The following is a 16,853-nucleotide window of genomic DNA, read 5'->3' on the forward strand; positions in this document are numbered from 1 at the left end:
TAAATCTACATTGAGAGAAAAACCCTAATGAAATAATTTAGTATTTCATCCTTTTACCAAAAATGTGTGGGGGGCGAAACTCAAATTTGATGGAATCTGCACAAATCTTAAGTGCCGTCTTTACCTTTTGTCCACGCGTTTGCACTTCATAACGTTAGTTTTGATCTGTTCAGAGGATGAAACTAAAGCTAAAGTAGAGTCACATTAATCAGTTAATCTGATCATTAGCTCACCAGCACTAGATTTGTACTTGCATGCTGGTTGATGTGTCAAAATAGTCTTGCAGTGCTCGGTGGGCTCCAAGGCTCAAAATATTAAGTTGGCTCCAAACAAGATTGGGGCCCTGAAGTGTAGATGGGGACAACCAGAGAAAACCCCTCATTACCTGTAGCTAGACATGTGGAAGCTTCGTTCAGTTGGAAGCCCTCTCTGCAGAGGCAGTAGTAGGATCCGACAGTGTTCACGCATTGATGCATACACGGGGCAAAGGGTGGCGCACATTCATCCAAATCTGAGGAGAGTGAGGGTTTTTAGAAAACGTGATGATCATAAAGATGCAAAAGAAAGCAATATTTTCAGTTTGATAGTCGGAGAGGGGTTAAAGAGTCCGATGTGGTACTGCCGCAGGCAGCAAACACACCTTTGCAGACTGCTCCATCGGGTGAGAGTGTATGTCCAACGGGACAATCACACAGAGTTCCCCAGGGTTCATCGACACATATGTAGCTGCAGCCGCCGTTGTTTGTGGAGCAAATTTGACCTGCAGCAGAGACATTATGTTATTAACCAACAGTTGTGGTAAAGGATCAGATTGTTCCTTGCTGTGACTGGCGTCTCTGCGATTCAGGTAAATCTGCCCCACCTACCGCAGGTTATGGGCTCATCGCTGCCATCCGAGCAGTGATTTGTCCCATCACACCTCTCTTTAGCACTCAGACACGTCCCGTCAGGACACCGCATGCCGTCCTCAACACACAGACCTGGAAGGAAACAGACTCGCTGTTCGTTTTCTGATACCTGCCATGAGTTAGGAGCTACCTGGTTGAGTCTGTACTCTACTCAGATTCTGTTAATGCTTCTCGCACACATTCATCATGTCTGCAAGTTCACCGTTCAAATGAAATTGAGCCAAAAACATATTTGCCTAGCTCTACATTTAAAGTAGACTGGAATGGAGCGCTTAAAAAAAGGGTGTGCGGTCGGAGATGTCTCAATGCTTATATTGAAAAGAAAACTTAATTGTTCCAATAGCTTTTAGCTTGGTTGAGTTGTGTCAAAACAAATTAGTGCATAGAAAATATTTAGTTGAAGACTATAGAAATATTTGGACAGCTTTCAACAAACTAGATTGCGCCAGTAGACAATAAATTGTAGTAATTTGGGTGCACTGGCCCTTTAAATGTACTTCGCGCTACAGTGCCTAGCAGACTGATGCCCTGCATCGTGTGGCGCAGCTATCAATGTTTCATCCTTCTCACCACAGTCCTGTTCATCAGAGTTGTCCAGGCAGTCATTAAGTCCATTGCAGCGCAGGTCTTTGGGGATACAGAGGCGGTTTCGACAGGTCCAGTCAGAGTCCAGGCAGCCCTCTGTAGCGGCACAGTTTTCCTCATCGGAGCCGGTGGGACACTGCTTCTGTCCGTCACAGCGGGCCGACGCATCAACGCAGCCGATGGTGTCAACGCAAGGAAACTGACCTGGCGGACATTCAGGAGCACCTGGAAGAGCTGGAGGGAAGAACAATCCCGTAAGACCTCTTATACTGAGCTTTGAATGAACACAATTGGCAACCCGACAACCTGAATTTCTAACATGGAAATAACAGAAAATATGAATGGTTAATTGAGAGAAATTCTTTCTGCTGCGGTCTTCTACAACTTGCATTTGGGTTTTCATAGTTTTGAAGCAGTTTGGTCACTCAAGTGTGAATAGAAACAATCCTGAAGTAATTTCTGATCGCTCGACAGTCAGCCCTGTTAAATATAGTGCCAACCATTTCAGACTCAAAAAAACTGATGTTTTGCAGAAGGAGTATATCTACCAGTGCAATCCATTTCATCAGATCCATCCAGACAGTCTGCACTTCCATCACATCTCCAGACATCAGGAATACACTTTTCATCATCACACTGCCACTGGCGACGTCGGCATCCCAAAGTTTCACCTAAACACACGAAAGAGGAGAGAGAGACCAAAAATATGACCAAAGGTCAAAGAGGAAGGCTTAGATAATACAACTAGCCAGTGGCTGGGGTAGTGCAAAATTATACTGGACAAATTGTAGACTTAGTCCTTCAGGATTTAAAAAAAAACAAGCAAACTCACTCAAGAAATAACAAGGCCATTAAAAGACAACGGGGGTCTGGTGTAAAAACTTGTTGAAACACACGTACACATTTGACTGGCTTGTATTAATATCCAAATAAAGTTTGTAACCCTGAACACATGAGGGTCCAGGAACCTAGGAGGTATGCCATTTTGCCTCGTTCGTGTTCTACGTTAATTGACTTGACACACTCTCGCTCAATTTAAGTCACACACATGCCTTAAAAACATATTCAAATGTTAGTTTACCTCGGGAGATGCACAGACTTCCCAACAAAATCGAATAAATGAGCTGCCGTAAGTCCATGTTGGCCCGCGGCTCGTCGTGACAAACTGCGTCACTTGAGAAGGAAACAAATCAGCCGCCACTGCTGCTGGTGTGCATGTGATCATCAACCCGTCTCTTATGTACCGTTCACACAAATAAAATAAAAAATCAAATGAAACCTTTCTTATTGAATATTTGATGCAATGAATGTAGAATTCATTTATTCAACCAGTTTCTTTTTTACAATGTTTAAAAAAAATGTGTTTACATATATTTGTGTGTTTATTTAATCATTAATGTATACGTCATTTCCAGGTTTCCTAACGCGACACCGGTGGGGTTGATTGCCCAGAGCGCGAGCTCCAGCATCACGCTGACCAATATGTGAGCTCTTTACTGGTTTACTTCACTTACTGATATTACATCCCAGAACAAATAAATAAATACAAGATTAGCAGTTTTTCCATCAGCCCTGTTTCCTTTCTTTTGATGTGCGACTTGAATGAATGAGCGACACGAGTTTGACGTCATGATGTACATTTAAATATGATGTCATCTATCATTGATTGTTGGTATTTAATGACATATTTAAATTCTAGCTTTGTTGCTGTTGTTGCATTTTCTTTTGAAATTAAAACTAACACTAGTCGCCTCTCCCCCTTGATAAATGAAAACATGTGTTTCATGTTGGGACAATACATAACTTTCATTCAAGACACATTTAGTGCTAATTGCACTTTCTGATTCATTTCACACATCATACTCTTCAAAGGGAATCAAAGCTTTGTAGTTGGCCATCAGCTCTTTCCTTTGAGGTCGATGTGCAGTTTGAGTTATTGATGGGCAGCCATTGACTGGCGTGACTGAAGTTATTAATGTTCCTTTCATGCGGCATTGTGAATTATAATAGCATATTTTAGACTTTAGCATGGATTATTTGAATTGTAGTTATCCAACATTGTTGTTTTATATGTGGGTATACACATACAGTGTTACCATTCGCTCCATAAACACATTACGTTTTCCATATAAAATGTGGAAAAAATGGCAATACATCTTGTGATTTATTTTTTATGTGGTGTAACATGATGTGTATCTATTACTGAAACTGGATTAGTCAGTTAATGAACACGTCCATTACGTTTTCCTGTTCAGTTCCACATTTAAATAGGATATTATTATGGTCGTTTGTATATGCATTCAGGTAAAACATTGTCAATTTTAGTTTAAACACTCTGAATCGTGTCTTTGTTGCATATTTATGGTTTTTGTGTTGATCTATATCTAATTTAAACTGAAACTATTAAACTGCATGGATTTGCGCAACGACCTAATATATTAAGTGTCTGCGTATCCCTAAAAAAGACAACACGTCATTACAAATTAACCAATGATTTAAGAGCAGTAATCTTTCCCCTTGCATTAGAGTAGTTGTGATAAATATTGCTCTTATGGGGGCTTATTGCTTATTGCGGTTTATTTCCCAGCAGGCTCACAACAGGAACACAAAGTGATTAACTGCCGTGTTACTTCCCCATTAATCACAGCGCAGTTGCGCGGCTCCTAATCTCCTTCATGTATATTATTGTCACGGCTTCATATCAAAGGGATCTGTAATGTACAGACCAACAGTGCTCAGAGTGGTGTGCGCTCACAGTTTTCACGCCAGAGGTTTCGAGGCGACAGATCTCTTCAAAGGACGTCAGGAGAGAGGAGTGAGACTATATAAATCCGAGCCTCGGCATCTCACCTGGAGCATTTGGAAACTACCTGTGTAAGGCACAGCAGCACACGTTGGAATTATGAAGGGACTCGCAGTGGATTACTCTGTCGTGCTTCTTCTGGTGGATTTGTTTCTGGGTGTCGCCGCCGTGCAGCCCTTTCCCGGGATGCGCCCTGACGCACTGCTCAGTGGGATGAGCGCGGGCTCCAGACGCACCGCGCGCAGGCAGCAAGCCAGCCAGCTGTCCCTCTACATGATGCACCTCTACCGGACCATGCGCACCGAGGACCGGGAGAGCACTCCGGCTGCCAGCGTGAACCCCATCAGGACGGAGGACAACCCCGGTCTGCACGCCTCCGACTCTGTGATCAGCCTGGTCGCTAAGAGTGAGTATTAAAACAATGTTATATATATATGTATATATATGTATATATATATATATATATATATATATATATGTGTGTGTGACAGATTTGAGTTGGTCTTGTGGTTCAGGCTGTGCGTTTGTTCCTGATCATGACATTTACCAGCCATGCGTGTGTGTGTTTTTATTATTATTACCGACCTTAATTTGTCATATATCTAACACAATTTGATGATTGGTAATACAAGCTATGATGATTTGGTATTTTCTTGTTCAGAACTAATAACCAATATTCGTGACTCTTATTTATTTCAGGCTGCCAGCAGATTGGCAAGAGGTGGTCCGTCACCTTTGACATGTCCTCCATGTCTGCAAGTGACAACATCCAACTGGCGGAACTCCGCATCCGGCTGACCCCCTTCACCGAGTCTCCCGCAGCCTCGGTGGACATCTACCACTCCCACGGGGGCCGCTGCTCGGACACGCACTGCCCCGAGAACCGGCAGTTCCTGGGCCGCGTGGTGGCCCATCCCAGCTCGATGGTCTCCGCTTCCTCCTGGAAGGTGTTCAACATGACGGAAATGCTCTACCGCTGGCTGCAGCGGGAGCACCGTGCGCAGAGGATGGGGGAGGCTGAGGCTGAGGTGATGGAGCAGGAGGGAGTCGGACACCCTACAGCTCACCGGGTCATGATGGTGGTCTTCTCAAGACAACTCTCCAACAGCCGGCGAATGCCGACACTCATCCGCACGGCAGAGCACTCCAAGTACGTTAGCCTGGACCGCGAGGGAGCGGCGGCCGCCTCCGGTCCCCGGCCGAGGACCCGCAGGTCCCAGAGGGACCGGAGGCCGACCCACGACCAGCGGCGGCAGAGAGTGGCTGGAGCCGCTCCTGCCCGCAGGCCCACAGAGGAGCAGAAGGGTCCCCTCTGCAGGAAGGTGGACATGTGGGTGGACTTTGCGACGCTCGGCTGGAGCGATTGGATCGTCTATCCCAAACAGTACAACGCCTACCGCTGTGAAGGGAGCTGTCCCACACCAGTCGATGAGACCTTCAGCCCAACCAACCACGCATACATGCAGGTAAGGCTGCATTGAGACTTGTTTTCTTCTTCGGGGGACACACATATTGATGATACACTGATACCCTTCACAAGTGTTCTAATCGTTATTCCTCTCTTTCTCGATCCAGAGCCTCCTGAAGCTTCACCACCCAGACAAGGTGCCGTGCCTTTCCTGTGTGCCAACGCACCTGTCACCGCTTTCCATGTTGTACTTCGAGAATGGGAAGATGGTCACGAGGCATCACGAGAACATGGTGGTGGAGGAGTGCGGCTGCCACTGAGCAAAAGACCTGAACAAGCTTTTGGCGAAAGGCCAGATGGACTGGACACCGACAGGTGGAAACGGTGACCACATGCACTTTACAGAGATGTCCGGTTTGACTCTTTCACTGGGACAGAGGCTGCTGCTGAGGTGGAGGACGTTGAAGAAGGGGACTTCTGTATATCCTGGGCACAGCTTGCTCAATGGCTGCTACTTTTTGTAGAAGATGATGTGATCTTAATTGTCCCTTGGATTGCAAGTGGATGAGCTACAGTTCACGTTTATAAAGATGGAAGAAGGCAAAAATAATGTCACTGACAAGCAGATTCACACAAACAGGTCTTATGCAGTCAGAACGGTTTACGCGCTTTTAACTTTATTGAAATGTTTTATAAGTACAATAATACAATAAATTATTTTTTTAACTTGACAGAGTGCTTGTTTTTTATTTCTGTGCGTTAAGTTGTGCAATGAACAAATAATAATAGTGAACATAAACCGAGACAATAATGATGGTAAAAGTTACAACATATCTTTTCCCTTGTGCACAGGTGTAATTGCTCATTGGCAAATGGAAGAACCTTTAAAATGTCTTTAGTAGCCACTGTGCAAAACATTCGCAAAAATATATGCACTTGCTATTTAGTTTTTAGAGGGAGTTGAAAAATGTATATTAAATTATATTTTTCAGTTTTTGAAAAGTAAGACATAAAGAAGGACTAGTTTGCTTTCAACGAAATAAAAAACGTACAAACACCAAAATGACAAAGTTAGCAGCTAGCACGTCTGACTAATTTATTTGATCTCATTGAATATTTTACAGATGTTCTTTAGAGTCCCCAAATCACATACGTTTTGAAGTGGTTTAATTAAATAAGACTTTGACTTGCTTGTCAAATATGGCACAGATCATACAAAATCAAATGTCCTCAAAGTAAACAGATAATTTCATGCATTAGTTACAGTAGTGTTTTTTTTAGGTATGATAAAAAGAAATCTGAAAGTGGAGAATGCCGCTAAACAAAGACTGAGCTTCTTATTTCAACCGAGGAATCTTTTTTTAATCTCAGTAAAATATGAAAGTACAAAAAAAGCAATAAAAGAATTTTGGGAATCACTTTTATCCTTGCAGCTGACTCTCCTCAGATGTCCATTTCAAACTGGGCATCTGCTAGAAAAACAGAAAAGACAAGTTGAGGAGCGGGACGGAGACAAAGCAAAGACGAGCGTCTTGTTGGCATTGTAAATGTGCGGAGAGCTTCTTACCCGCGTTCTCCTCGTTCAGCCGGTGGAGCTGGGCGGTGTCGCCGGGGGTCGGTTCGGGTTGGCTTGAGTCGTTGCAGGAGTTGGGTTTGAGCGGCCGGGTCACTCCAGGGATGTCGGGCAGATTGGGAGGCGTACGAGCCAGAGGAGACGTCCGACACTGCAGGAGGAACTTCCTGTCGTAGATGATCCTGGTACCTTGCGGGCGGGCGCGGAGGAGACCAAAGGCGCTTATTGTCAATATTTAGTCAAGAAAGACGTTTTTTAAAATGCACATTTAGCTTTGTGAAGAAGCTTATGCTAATACTGAACTGTTTATTTGGGCTAATCGACCAATGCACCATTGTGCAACAAGTTAAAAAGGATACAAACAAAACAGAACTAAATCAAATTAAAGGCAGTTGCTATTCTAAACATGAAACACTTGCATCTAGTGGGAATTCTATTCAATAAAATTCAGCAGCTGTCATTTTACATTAAAGACTTGGAATTTATTTAAACACGCAGTAGACAATACATTTCCATGTTCCCCAAAATAATTTAATTCAATCTAATAAAAGAAAAAAATTGCAACAGCTAACGTAAACGTAAAACTAGTAAAAAAAAAAAATGATTTAAAAAAAAGGATCAAATTAAATGAAATAAATCAATAGTGTATCAACCACCTCCGAGATCTAGTATTGTCGAGACCTCCCATTTCTCTAAACGCCTCAATACATCTCCAAGACCAATGACCTCATTTTATGGTCACACTGACCCAATTCGGTGTTTATCTGTTTACATCTGTGACCAGAACAGTATCAGATCTACAATGGACGCTTCTTCAACTTTCTCACAGCCGCGGAGGGGAAACATTTCCGGTTTTACGTTCCAATGTGTCGAGCTTCTAGGTGTTAAACTGATTACATTAGAGCAGTGGTCACCAACCTTTTTGAGCCCAAGATCACTGACCTCCACCTTCATGACCGGCAAGATCTACCTATTGAGGCGTTGAGAGAAAACGACGGTCCAGACTGGACTTATGACTTGAGGCTTTTTATTTGGCCTAATTCTAATTGAATGAAATCAAAACACATTGGTTCAGCTTTCAAATTGATGAGACCAGGAACACAGAATTTAAGTGCAATATAAAAAGTAAGATATTTGTTCACCACACACAATATGAACAAGAAAAAACACATTTCAATGAGCAGCTGGATGAACTACCAATATAAATGTTGTATTTATTTACATTACAACACGACACTGACAACATGATCAGTCAGTGCAACTCATGTAAGTTCAGCTCTCATCATAATGCCATCAAGTCATGTGACTCCAGTCAGTGTGATGGCTGTGACTGAACTCTGTCTGTGAGCTTGTAGTTAGTTCATAAGCACAGACAGACAGTCTGAGGCCGTCTGTGAGCTGCTGTCAGTAATCCAGCTCCTGGTCTTTGATTTGGTGATTTTCTCAACTTCACTGACGAGTTTTTCGGGGCAAATGTGGTATTCATGAAAGTTTTATCATCTGGGACTGGTTCTGAAGTCAGCCCGTTGGTGAATATATTCACATCAGCTCTAAAGACATCCTCAGATTTAAATAATTATAATAATAATAAATATGAGAATCACCATTTGTGACTCCTGCATCTGTGCTTTTTCAAATAATAGAATAAATATAATTGCAATCACTTTCAAGTAAACCAGATTGCTCCATCAGACAAGAAAAAAAGCTCAATGTTGAGCTTTTGTTTTGAAGGACAAAAGCAGAAAAGCCGATCTCATGGAGGTAAGACCTGGCAAGTCGCCAATAATCTCCGCAGTTGCGCATGCGCAGGCGTAACCTGTAAATGCCGTAACGTAAACATTTACACTAAGGTACAGGCATTACAACATTTATTTATTGATGACGTAGTTGTATGTCCTTGTACTTTGAACTTGTGTAATATGTAAAGTTATGAATAAAGGTCTTTCTGCATTTCCCCTGCGCCTCACTTGTGGTACGCTCCCCTCTTTCGGGGAGCACAGCTGACAACACGGCTGTCAGAGAACCCGCTTTCAGGCGTTCATTAAAATCAGGCGGAGATCTTTTCTGACGTCGATGTTCCAGTAAGGAAGAAAACGTTTCAGAAGACACTTCAGAAAATGTTCGAGAACGAGGAACAATGTGTTTCTGATTTTATTTTCATTTTATTTTGGAGATCGACAGGGAACGTCTCCGAGATCGACCGGTCGACGACCACTGCATTAGAGCAACACTGGCTTTGTAGTCATAGATTACGTGTAAAAGTAGTGGTTAGAGGGATAAAGTTTGGTTTTAGCAGCTTGCATGTATTCTCAGAATAAATGTGTTGCACAACACATCAGGGAATTTATCGCTCACTTTCTTCCTCTTTAACATAACTGGAGTGCCGTCGTAACACTTTGTAAACATGTTCCTGAGGCTCAGCAACAGCCGGCTGTAAAACCAAGGCTATAAATATATAGGACCAAATCGGTGGAGGCCTATATTTGACTGAAAGGGGTCTGTGTGTATTCTACAGCTACAAGCTGCTCAAACTGAATTAATATTTAACAAATCCCAAAACAATGGAATGCTTATTTGCTTTAAAAAATAAAAAAGGAGAAAAAAGGTGTTCTTAACAGATAATCTTGAACAATCTTAAATGAGGAAGAAGGCCATCAGATTCAATTTGATTGTATTGGAAATCATGTCTACACACTGACGTCATAAATTAGCATAAAGCCACTGTGGAGAAGGTGGGATGATAATGACAAACAGCTTCATATATATAATATATATATAATATATATACCTAGTGGGATGGGGGGTGTCACGTGACCAGTGAAAGGGCTGTGCAGTTTGCGCAATGCATGCTTCCGGTGCAGAAGTGAAGACTGCTCTAATAGGATTCCTCTAAATCCGTTAACAGGTGGTGGTCTTTAGCAATAATTAGTCAAACATTAACAGGCCGACGGACCACAGACCCTGGGACAGCACCTAGGCTGGCCCTTTGACGCATTTCCTTGACAATGACACAACTACATACTTGTTCTAACGCGTGTAATAACCATGTCCCTTCAAAAGCCAAAAGCCAAGGTGTAATCCTGAAATGGACAGGGTTATTATTCAACGTTAGGCCGAATGCAACATAGAAACAAACACATATTTTTAAGTCAATGTAAGTGTCCCTTTAAAACTGTTCTCTCATTGTATTAGTGACCCTTTGTCTTAACCCCTTTGCTTTCGGCTTTCGTAAAACATTAAACGCTGCGTGCAGTCCTGTGACCCCGGACACATCGATTACCTCCAGGCGTGGTGCTGAACAGAGTCCCCCCGGGGGTCGTGGAGTAGTCCTCGGGCATGTGGGCAGCGTCGTGGATGGTGACCCGTCTGACGGCTGGGATATCCCGGTTGCCGGTGGTCTGACCTCCCGCTGACATCTTTCACAACCGAGTCTAAAGCCCTAGAGACCCGCGCAGCTGCGTTTAAGTGTGAAGGAAAGCGACGGAGCTGAAGCCAGGAAGCAAGACAGTCACCATGTGCTTCCACGTGCTGCGAGCGCGTCCAAAACAACCCGTGGAGTGGAAGGCTGTGATTGGCTGGAAACGGGGGGCGTCACACCACGTGGAGGTTGTAGTTCCCCACCCCGCCCGCTCTCTTTTTTTCTAAACCAACGAGAGATGACGCAATATTCAGAACAACAATATATATGGCGTGGACAATTATGACACTTTAAATGTGTTTTAAATAGAATAATCTAGTCATAGTAAAAATAATAATAACTCAATAAAATTTGGATTTATATTCATTAAAAATAAAAATAACTAGATTATAAATAGTTTCCTAAATGAAATAATAATACATTTAAACGTATCTTTATTTATTTAAGTTCTTACCTGAACACTTCTACGAAAAACATGAGATATTTTGGAGCAATAAAAAAACAAACATCCATACCACTTCCAACTTACACTGAATATACAATTATAGAGGACAATATACAGGACAAAGCATTTATGTCACATCTTTGTTTATTAATTCTTGTAAATGGTTTGAGCTGGTGTACAGGGTAAGATGATCTATACATATCGTCATGTCAGAACGACTGATTGAAAGGCTTGTATACATATTCACGTTTGTTTATCCTCTCTCCAGGACAATACGAAAGAAAAGAAAACAAGTGTTCATAGCTACAAAGCCTCTACATTCCCCATGATGTGGGTGTTGGCCTACTCTAGATAATGCTTAAAGAACATCCATAACAACTTTATGAGGGTGCATAGCATTCTAATTACATATATTTTGTCATATATTTATACATATATTTTCATAAAAACATCTTTTTTTGTGCATGTGCGCAGTTGCATTCCTTAGGATAGAGTAATATGATATTGCGTTTACATTGTCATGTATCCATTCTAAAGGAGTATAGGTGATCTCTATTCTTTCGCGACAGTTAAAGTTTTACAATACACTTTTTTTTTAATACATCGTCGAAGGATACACGTCCTCTCAAGTCACACGTCTTGTAAAAACGTTCTCTACTCTCACCCCCCCCCCCCCCCCCAACAAGTTTTGGGATCCCTCTCTCTCTCTCACACTCTTACACACGCACGTGCACACTCACACACGCACGTGCACACTCACACACAAACATGGTGGAGTTGAATTTATTTCACATTGAGTTCTTTTAATTCAGAAGTTATTATTAGATGTCAATCAAACAGAAGGATAATGGCTCAGATTAATAATTTGAGTCCCTGTTGATTTGGCGCCATGGCGTGCATCAACCACCGGGGGGCAGAAAACAGGCCGGGAGACGCTGCGAGGGCCATAGTTAGACTTTTAGAAATACTGAGGTCATGAGTCCTATCCTATCTTTTTGGTTATCCACCAAAGAAAAGGTTGTTCCCACGTGTACTCATTAGTTTAATGTCCAATAATACTCAACCAGGATTCATCCTAATGACTAAAGAAGGCAGCTTGACTCTAATCCTTGCATATTGCTTGAGACACGTCCATGCACCATTTTATTGTTGTCCCCCGCTCTCGCCGAGCTCACGCTTTGTCTCTTGTGAATCCTTCTGGCCTGGCTATGCAATTAGGATCCTAAGCGGGAAAGGCGGCTTCCTCCACTAACAAAGAATCGACTATATACTGAATCGTGAGGTGATTCTCCACCTCTTTCTTGTGCTGATACAGAACAAGACGTAGAGACTAACTATAGTCGCTTTGGAGATTGAGGGAGTCATATTCTGTCAGCACAGCTTCATCTGGCGATGTTGGGAACTTTGTTTTATAAAATGTAGTCTTGTTTAACTTGGTTTACTTCTTTGTAGAAGGAATAATGCTCGACCAACTCCTTTTTTTATTTCATTGTGTTCATCACTCGCTTAGCAGAGCTGAGTGGTTACTGAAGCACATGCTCGACACTCTGTCTCCTCTTTGGTCTTATTTGAATCAACCACCACCACACACACGCACACACGCACACACACACACACACACACACACACACACACACACACAACCCTCCTCCATACCATCCTCCCCAGGCTCCTGTGTATCCCCATTCTGCCCCAAAACGGCCCCAACAACCAAAGTCTTATTCAGAAGCGCTCGCTTTGTGTCCCACACACGTCTTTGAGAGGAGGACTCGGAACTTAAAAAGGAAAACACTTTGATTCTGACAGAGCAGAACTGAAAACCTGAGTGGAGTAACAGTGTGGAAAACGTGTGCTATGTAATAAACATGTGCCGTATCGGATGAGGCTCTCGTGTGCGCAGGCCGGGCATGGAAAAGAATGTGCATCTGTGTGCTGCGCAACAAATGGATGCGTTCACTTGGTGTCTCACTCATTCAGGCTACAGTAACATTTACAGTACTCAAATATTGTGTTTTGATGTCCAGGAGAATGTGTGCTACTATGATATGAACGCCTTCATAGTAATGCCGTCAGGTTTCTGGCTAAAAGGAAGTGCTTAGTGGGTGGTTTACAGTGAAGCCACTATCGTGTACAACTCAAACTACACAGACAGAGACAGTGGAGCTGGGTGGCTTCCACCTCACGGCAGCAGCAGACTCCTCGGTAGGTATCAGTGAGTTAGGTTAACATACCCTGGTTTATGTTTTGCTACGTTGGGTGCTGAAAAACAAACGCCCCCTCCCAGGCCTCCTGCTAAAGCTGGATCGTCGGGTCTTGTTTGTCTTCTTGGACTACTTCCCGCCAAGGACGACGGAACCAGTCCGATAAAGCACAGCCGCCCCGACGCCAGACTCCAATAATGTTCGCCTGGACCGTTGTCTTCACAGAGGAGCTTTCATTTCCCAGTCCTTCACGAAGACCTACAGAACCACTGGCTTCCATCTTCTGCGTTCTTGCATTATTGCTGTGGCAAACTCCAACATCTAACACTCACACCAGGCAATAGCTATTTCATTGTGACACGATGCTTCTGATTGTGTGTGTGTGTGCTTATGTTTTGTTCACGAGTCTGGGGTCAGTGCTGATAAGACAATCACAGTGTTACCTGTCTGTTCTTATCACAATGCCATGTTCCATTCCTGTGGTATCACAATGCCATTTCAGACTTGCTACCATTGAAGCGCACGACTCCAAATCCCTACACGCTCAAACAATCACATCCTCCGTGTTTTTTTCCACTTCATTCACTTGGTTTCATACGGATAGACTTGCATCTGACGGCGAGGCGCTACAGCCGACGCAAACAGGTGAAGATGGAGCGCACGAGGAAGGTTGTTGAGCATTCGATGGAGGAGCTATGGACGCTGATGAAGAGGCCTGTGAGTTCACTGCATATTGACGGAGGCTACTGATAAAGACTGTGAAGGTGACGAGGTGACGTGCGCTACTGGGAGAAATGACGGAAGAAGGTAGAAAAGGTCACGGGGGAGAAAAGCGTCAATCTTTGTGTCGAAGAGCTGCTGCACAAAACAATCAAGCAACCGACCCCTTTCCGAAGAACACGAGGGGTGAAAGAAATTCAGTTCTCAACCGTGGTTAGACAATACCAAACACTCATCATAAAAAGTAAACACAACAACAAGGTGGACAGGCTGCGAAAAAAAAAGAAGTTCATCCACAAAGGAAAAGACGACAGCACGCGCAGACAGAAACACTCACGAGCGGCACAGCGGCTTCCCCTTCCAGCACTGAGCGGGCCGTGACATCACAGGGCCAGAGAGCCAATCATTAGGCAGAGCTCAGCAGCAAGTTAGAGGCAAGAAACACATGCGGTACAGAAGAATACGCGCACATATACGCACACATACGCACACATACGCACACTGACACATGTCCACATCGCATAGAGTGCATATATCACATTGAGAATAACAGGGGGAAGGATCCAGTGAAAGAAGCTCCGGTCGGCTCAGCTGTGTACAGGTGATCCGTTCAGGGACTCTTTTTTTTGTTGGGGCTGTAGTGTTATCGGACTCCACTTGCTGACACAAACCACTCCAGTTGGGGGGGAATAGGTCCTTGAAATGGCCTGTGGCCAAAGAATGGGCCAGCCCCGTACCTTGTACCCCTTCGGTTTGTAGATAATGACAGTTCAAAAGGTCAAAGGGCATGCACCAGCAGTCATCATGCGATTACAGTTCACAGGAAGCACTTTTTGTGGCATTTTTTTTTTCTTGGTTGTTTTACTGACATTTATGTTTTTTGTTGTTGTAAAAAAACAAACAAAAATAGAAGAAGAATCATGCCTTACTCTAATTGATGTTTTTCTTTACAAATGTTATAAAACTACAAGTTGAATTCCTCTTTTTTTTCTCTGTCTCTGTCCCTTTTTCTTTTGTGGTCTCAGCCGGTCACCCGCTGAGGACGAGGATTCTGTGTTTGTCATTTTGTAGTTTTCACTTCTTAAGTCTTTGTCTTGCTCTTCCTCTCCTCCCTCGCTCATTTCCCTCTGCGGCCTGGTTGTGTTGTTTTTGTGTAGGATGATTTGGCAGTGGCTTTCCGGTCCTAGAAGACGGAGACAGAAAGCTTTCACACACAAAACACAGGCAAAAATTCACTCGGCCCTCCAAAAAAAAAAGATGAAAGTGTATTTAATGCCAAATCTATGGTTCTAATTTTGAACATAAATGGAAAAGCACAGCATGTGAGATATAATTAAGCTCTAACAGAGTCCACTTTGTTGCCATGCAGGCTTCTGTCCAAGCACTGGGATGCACAAGTGCTTGTTGTGTGTCCCGTACCTGGAGGACTGGGTAGTGTGTGTATTTCAGTGTTTAACTCTCCGCAGACTGGTGTCCTTTCTCACATCCACCCCCACCTGGAGCAAGGAGGGAGGGAGGAGGGAAGGAAACAACACTCGGACCAGTTAAGGGCTTGACGCCTCTGCATTGTAACCAGAGCAGAAGACTAACTGGTCTGATGGCGAGACAGCCGGCGTGGCTCGCTGCTGTCCCCGAAAAGAACACAGAACAAATGTGCCAGCACAATGAAGACAATGACGATGGCAATGTAACACTCACTTTGTACAACGATGTAATGTGTTTTTTAACATATGGATTTGTTTAATATAAGGATGTCCAGTTTTAGATTAGGAATTATCATTAACTCAGAAGCAAAGTGGGTTTGTTGTCAAATCTGGCAACAAAATGTTTGTGAGCAACATGGTGGCGACGGTTCACTTCCCCCCTGTGTGCCAGGGGGTGTGACTGATTCACAGACATGTGCTTGGGTCAACAGTGTTCATGTGTTTATGGGCCACAGGGTAAATGCTTAAAACACGACTGGCTCACCCTTCTGGCGAGCACCCGCCCGTGCTCATCCACAAACTGCACCTCAGCAGCACGGTCCTCTTTCTCCTCTTTCTGTACACAAAGAACACATTTTACATATAAAATATATAATAGAAATAGAAATTCAACATTACTCACTGTTGGAGCTATTTCATTTGACATTTGTATTTAGGTTTTATTGTCAAGTAATATTGATTATTTATTGTTTATTACCTTCGCATTGAAAATGCGGAAGGTTATGTTTTGATCGCCGTGTATTTATTTATTTATTTGTATGCGTGTTATTCGCATAAGTAAAAAAGTATTAAACCGAATCGCATGAAACTTGGTGGGATGATTGGTTATTATCCGGAGACCATTTGATTAGATTTTGGGATCGATCGGGTCAAAGGTCATGGTCAAGGTCATGAAAAGGTTAACACCTTCTTTTTACCATAGCGCGGTCAATTTATATCCAATTGGCATGCAACTAATGCCAAAATGTTCATAACTCAATGCCCAATCTTGTGATATGCGAAGGTATGCGCTCTACCGAGTGCCCATTCTAGTTTAGGTTATATTTTGATATGTTAGTTGTTTCTTATGATAGTTGTAGTTTAGTTTAATATATTTAGTTTTAGGTTCACTGATTGGGTAACACTGGGCACCTGTGGTTATATTTAGAGGTGGGTAGGCACAGGACCAGCATGCAGCAGGGTGGCCAATGTTTTTTTTACCACAGCACAGAGAAGGAAGTGTCAACATTTTGTTTGTTCTCTTTTGTTGGTTTAAGAAATGAATTATCAGAATAATAACAGGCGGAAATGGACATTACATTCTTTTGC

The 16,853-nt window shown here is 43.1% G+C and overlaps 4 protein-coding genes across 5 annotated transcripts in view; 1 reads left to right on the top strand and 3 right to left on the bottom strand.

Moving 5' to 3' along the window:
- Window positions 1-1,570: 1,570 nt before the first annotated feature.
- On the bottom strand, window positions 1,571-2,653 carry LOC130205680 (low-density lipoprotein receptor-related protein 10-like). Its single transcript, XM_056433179.1, has 4 exons — window positions 2,575-2,653; window positions 2,042-2,164; window positions 1,631-1,727; window positions 1,571-1,589 (listed from the first exon to the last, which is right to left on the bottom strand). Exons 1-4 carry the CDS (start codon window positions 2,630-2,632, stop codon window positions 1,571-1,573), a joined length of 297 nt encoding a protein of 98 aa, XP_056289154.1. The 5' UTR covers window positions 2,633-2,653.
- A 1,742-nt stretch (window positions 2,654-4,395) lies between these two features.
- LOC130205597 (nodal homolog) lies at window positions 4,396-6,024 on the top strand. The gene is made up of 3 exons (XM_056433063.1): window positions 4,396-4,702; window positions 4,996-5,762; window positions 5,872-6,024. Exons 1-3 carry the CDS (start codon window positions 4,396-4,398, stop codon window positions 6,022-6,024), a joined length of 1,227 nt encoding a protein of 408 aa, XP_056289038.1.
- Window positions 6,025-6,359: 335 nt separating this feature from the next.
- Window positions 6,360-10,819, bottom strand: LOC130205599 (eukaryotic translation initiation factor 4E-binding protein 1-like). 2 transcript variants are annotated; one of them, XM_056433066.1, is made up of 3 exons: window positions 10,558-10,819; window positions 7,272-7,466; window positions 6,360-7,173 (listed from the first exon to the last, which is right to left on the bottom strand). In XM_056433066.1, the coding sequence occupies exons 1-3, from the start codon at window positions 10,691-10,693 to the stop codon at window positions 7,148-7,150; spliced, it is 357 nt and encodes a 118-aa protein (XP_056289041.1). In that variant the 5' UTR covers window positions 10,694-10,819; the 3' UTR covers window positions 6,360-7,147. The 2 variants fall into 2 exon arrangements, with proteins under 2 accessions (XP_056289041.1, XP_056289040.1); XM_056433065.1 differs by having other exon boundaries at window positions 6,360-7,176; window positions 10,558-10,816.
- A 1,036-nt stretch (window positions 10,820-11,855) lies between these two features.
- Window positions 11,856-16,853, bottom strand: part of LOC130205595 (ankyrin-1-like) — a 62,006-nt gene continuing 57,008 nt past the window's right edge. Inside the window, exons 42-44 of the mRNA XM_056433059.1 lie at window positions 16,030-16,101; window positions 15,481-15,557; window positions 11,856-15,244 (exon numbers count right to left, since the gene is read on the bottom strand). Coding sequence (XP_056289034.1) covers window positions 15,507-15,557; window positions 16,030-16,101 — 123 coding nt within the window. The 3' untranslated portion in view covers window positions 11,856-15,244; window positions 15,481-15,506. The remainder of the gene's footprint in view (window positions 15,245-15,480; window positions 15,558-16,029; window positions 16,102-16,853) is intronic.

Source organism: Pseudoliparis swirei, chromosome 15, assembly GCF_029220125.1.
Source record: "Pseudoliparis swirei isolate HS2019 ecotype Mariana Trench chromosome 15, NWPU_hadal_v1, whole genome shotgun sequence".
NCBI classification, from domain to species: domain Eukaryota; kingdom Metazoa; phylum Chordata; class Actinopteri; order Perciformes; family Liparidae; genus Pseudoliparis; species Pseudoliparis swirei.

Coding starts and splice junctions, on each gene's coding strand:
- LOC130205680 (XM_056433179.1), bottom strand. CDS start 2,632: ATGGACTTACGGCAGCTCATTTATTCGATTTTGTTGGGAAGTCTGTGC. Junction 2,165..2,574: donor AAGTCTGTGCATCTCCCGAG/GTAAACTAACAT, acceptor TCGTGTGTTTAG/GTGAAACTTTGGGATGCCGA. Junction 1,728..2,041: donor TGATGAAATGGATTGCACTG/GTAGATATACTC, acceptor TCTTCCCTCCAG/CTCTTCCAGGTGCTCCTGAA.
- LOC130205597 (XM_056433063.1), top strand. CDS start 4,396: ATGAAGGGACTCGCAGTGGATTACTCTGTCGTGCTTCTTCTGGTGGAT. Junction 4,703..4,995: donor GATCAGCCTGGTCGCTAAGA/GTGAGTATTAAA, acceptor TATTTATTTCAG/GCTGCCAGCAGATTGGCAAG. Junction 5,763..5,871: donor CCAACCACGCATACATGCAG/GTAAGGCTGCAT, acceptor TTCTCGATCCAG/AGCCTCCTGAAGCTTCACCA.
- LOC130205599 (XM_056433065.1), bottom strand. CDS start 10,693: ATGTCAGCGGGAGGTCAGACCACCGGCAACCGGGATATCCCAGCCGTC. Junction 7,467..10,557: donor GTTCAGCACCACGCCTGGAG/GTAATCGATGTG, acceptor CCCGCCCGCAAG/GTACCAGGATCATCTACGAC. Junction 7,177..7,271: donor GCTGAACGAGGAGAACGCGG/GTAAGAAGCTCT, acceptor CTGTTTTTCTAG/CAGATGCCCAGTTTGAAATG.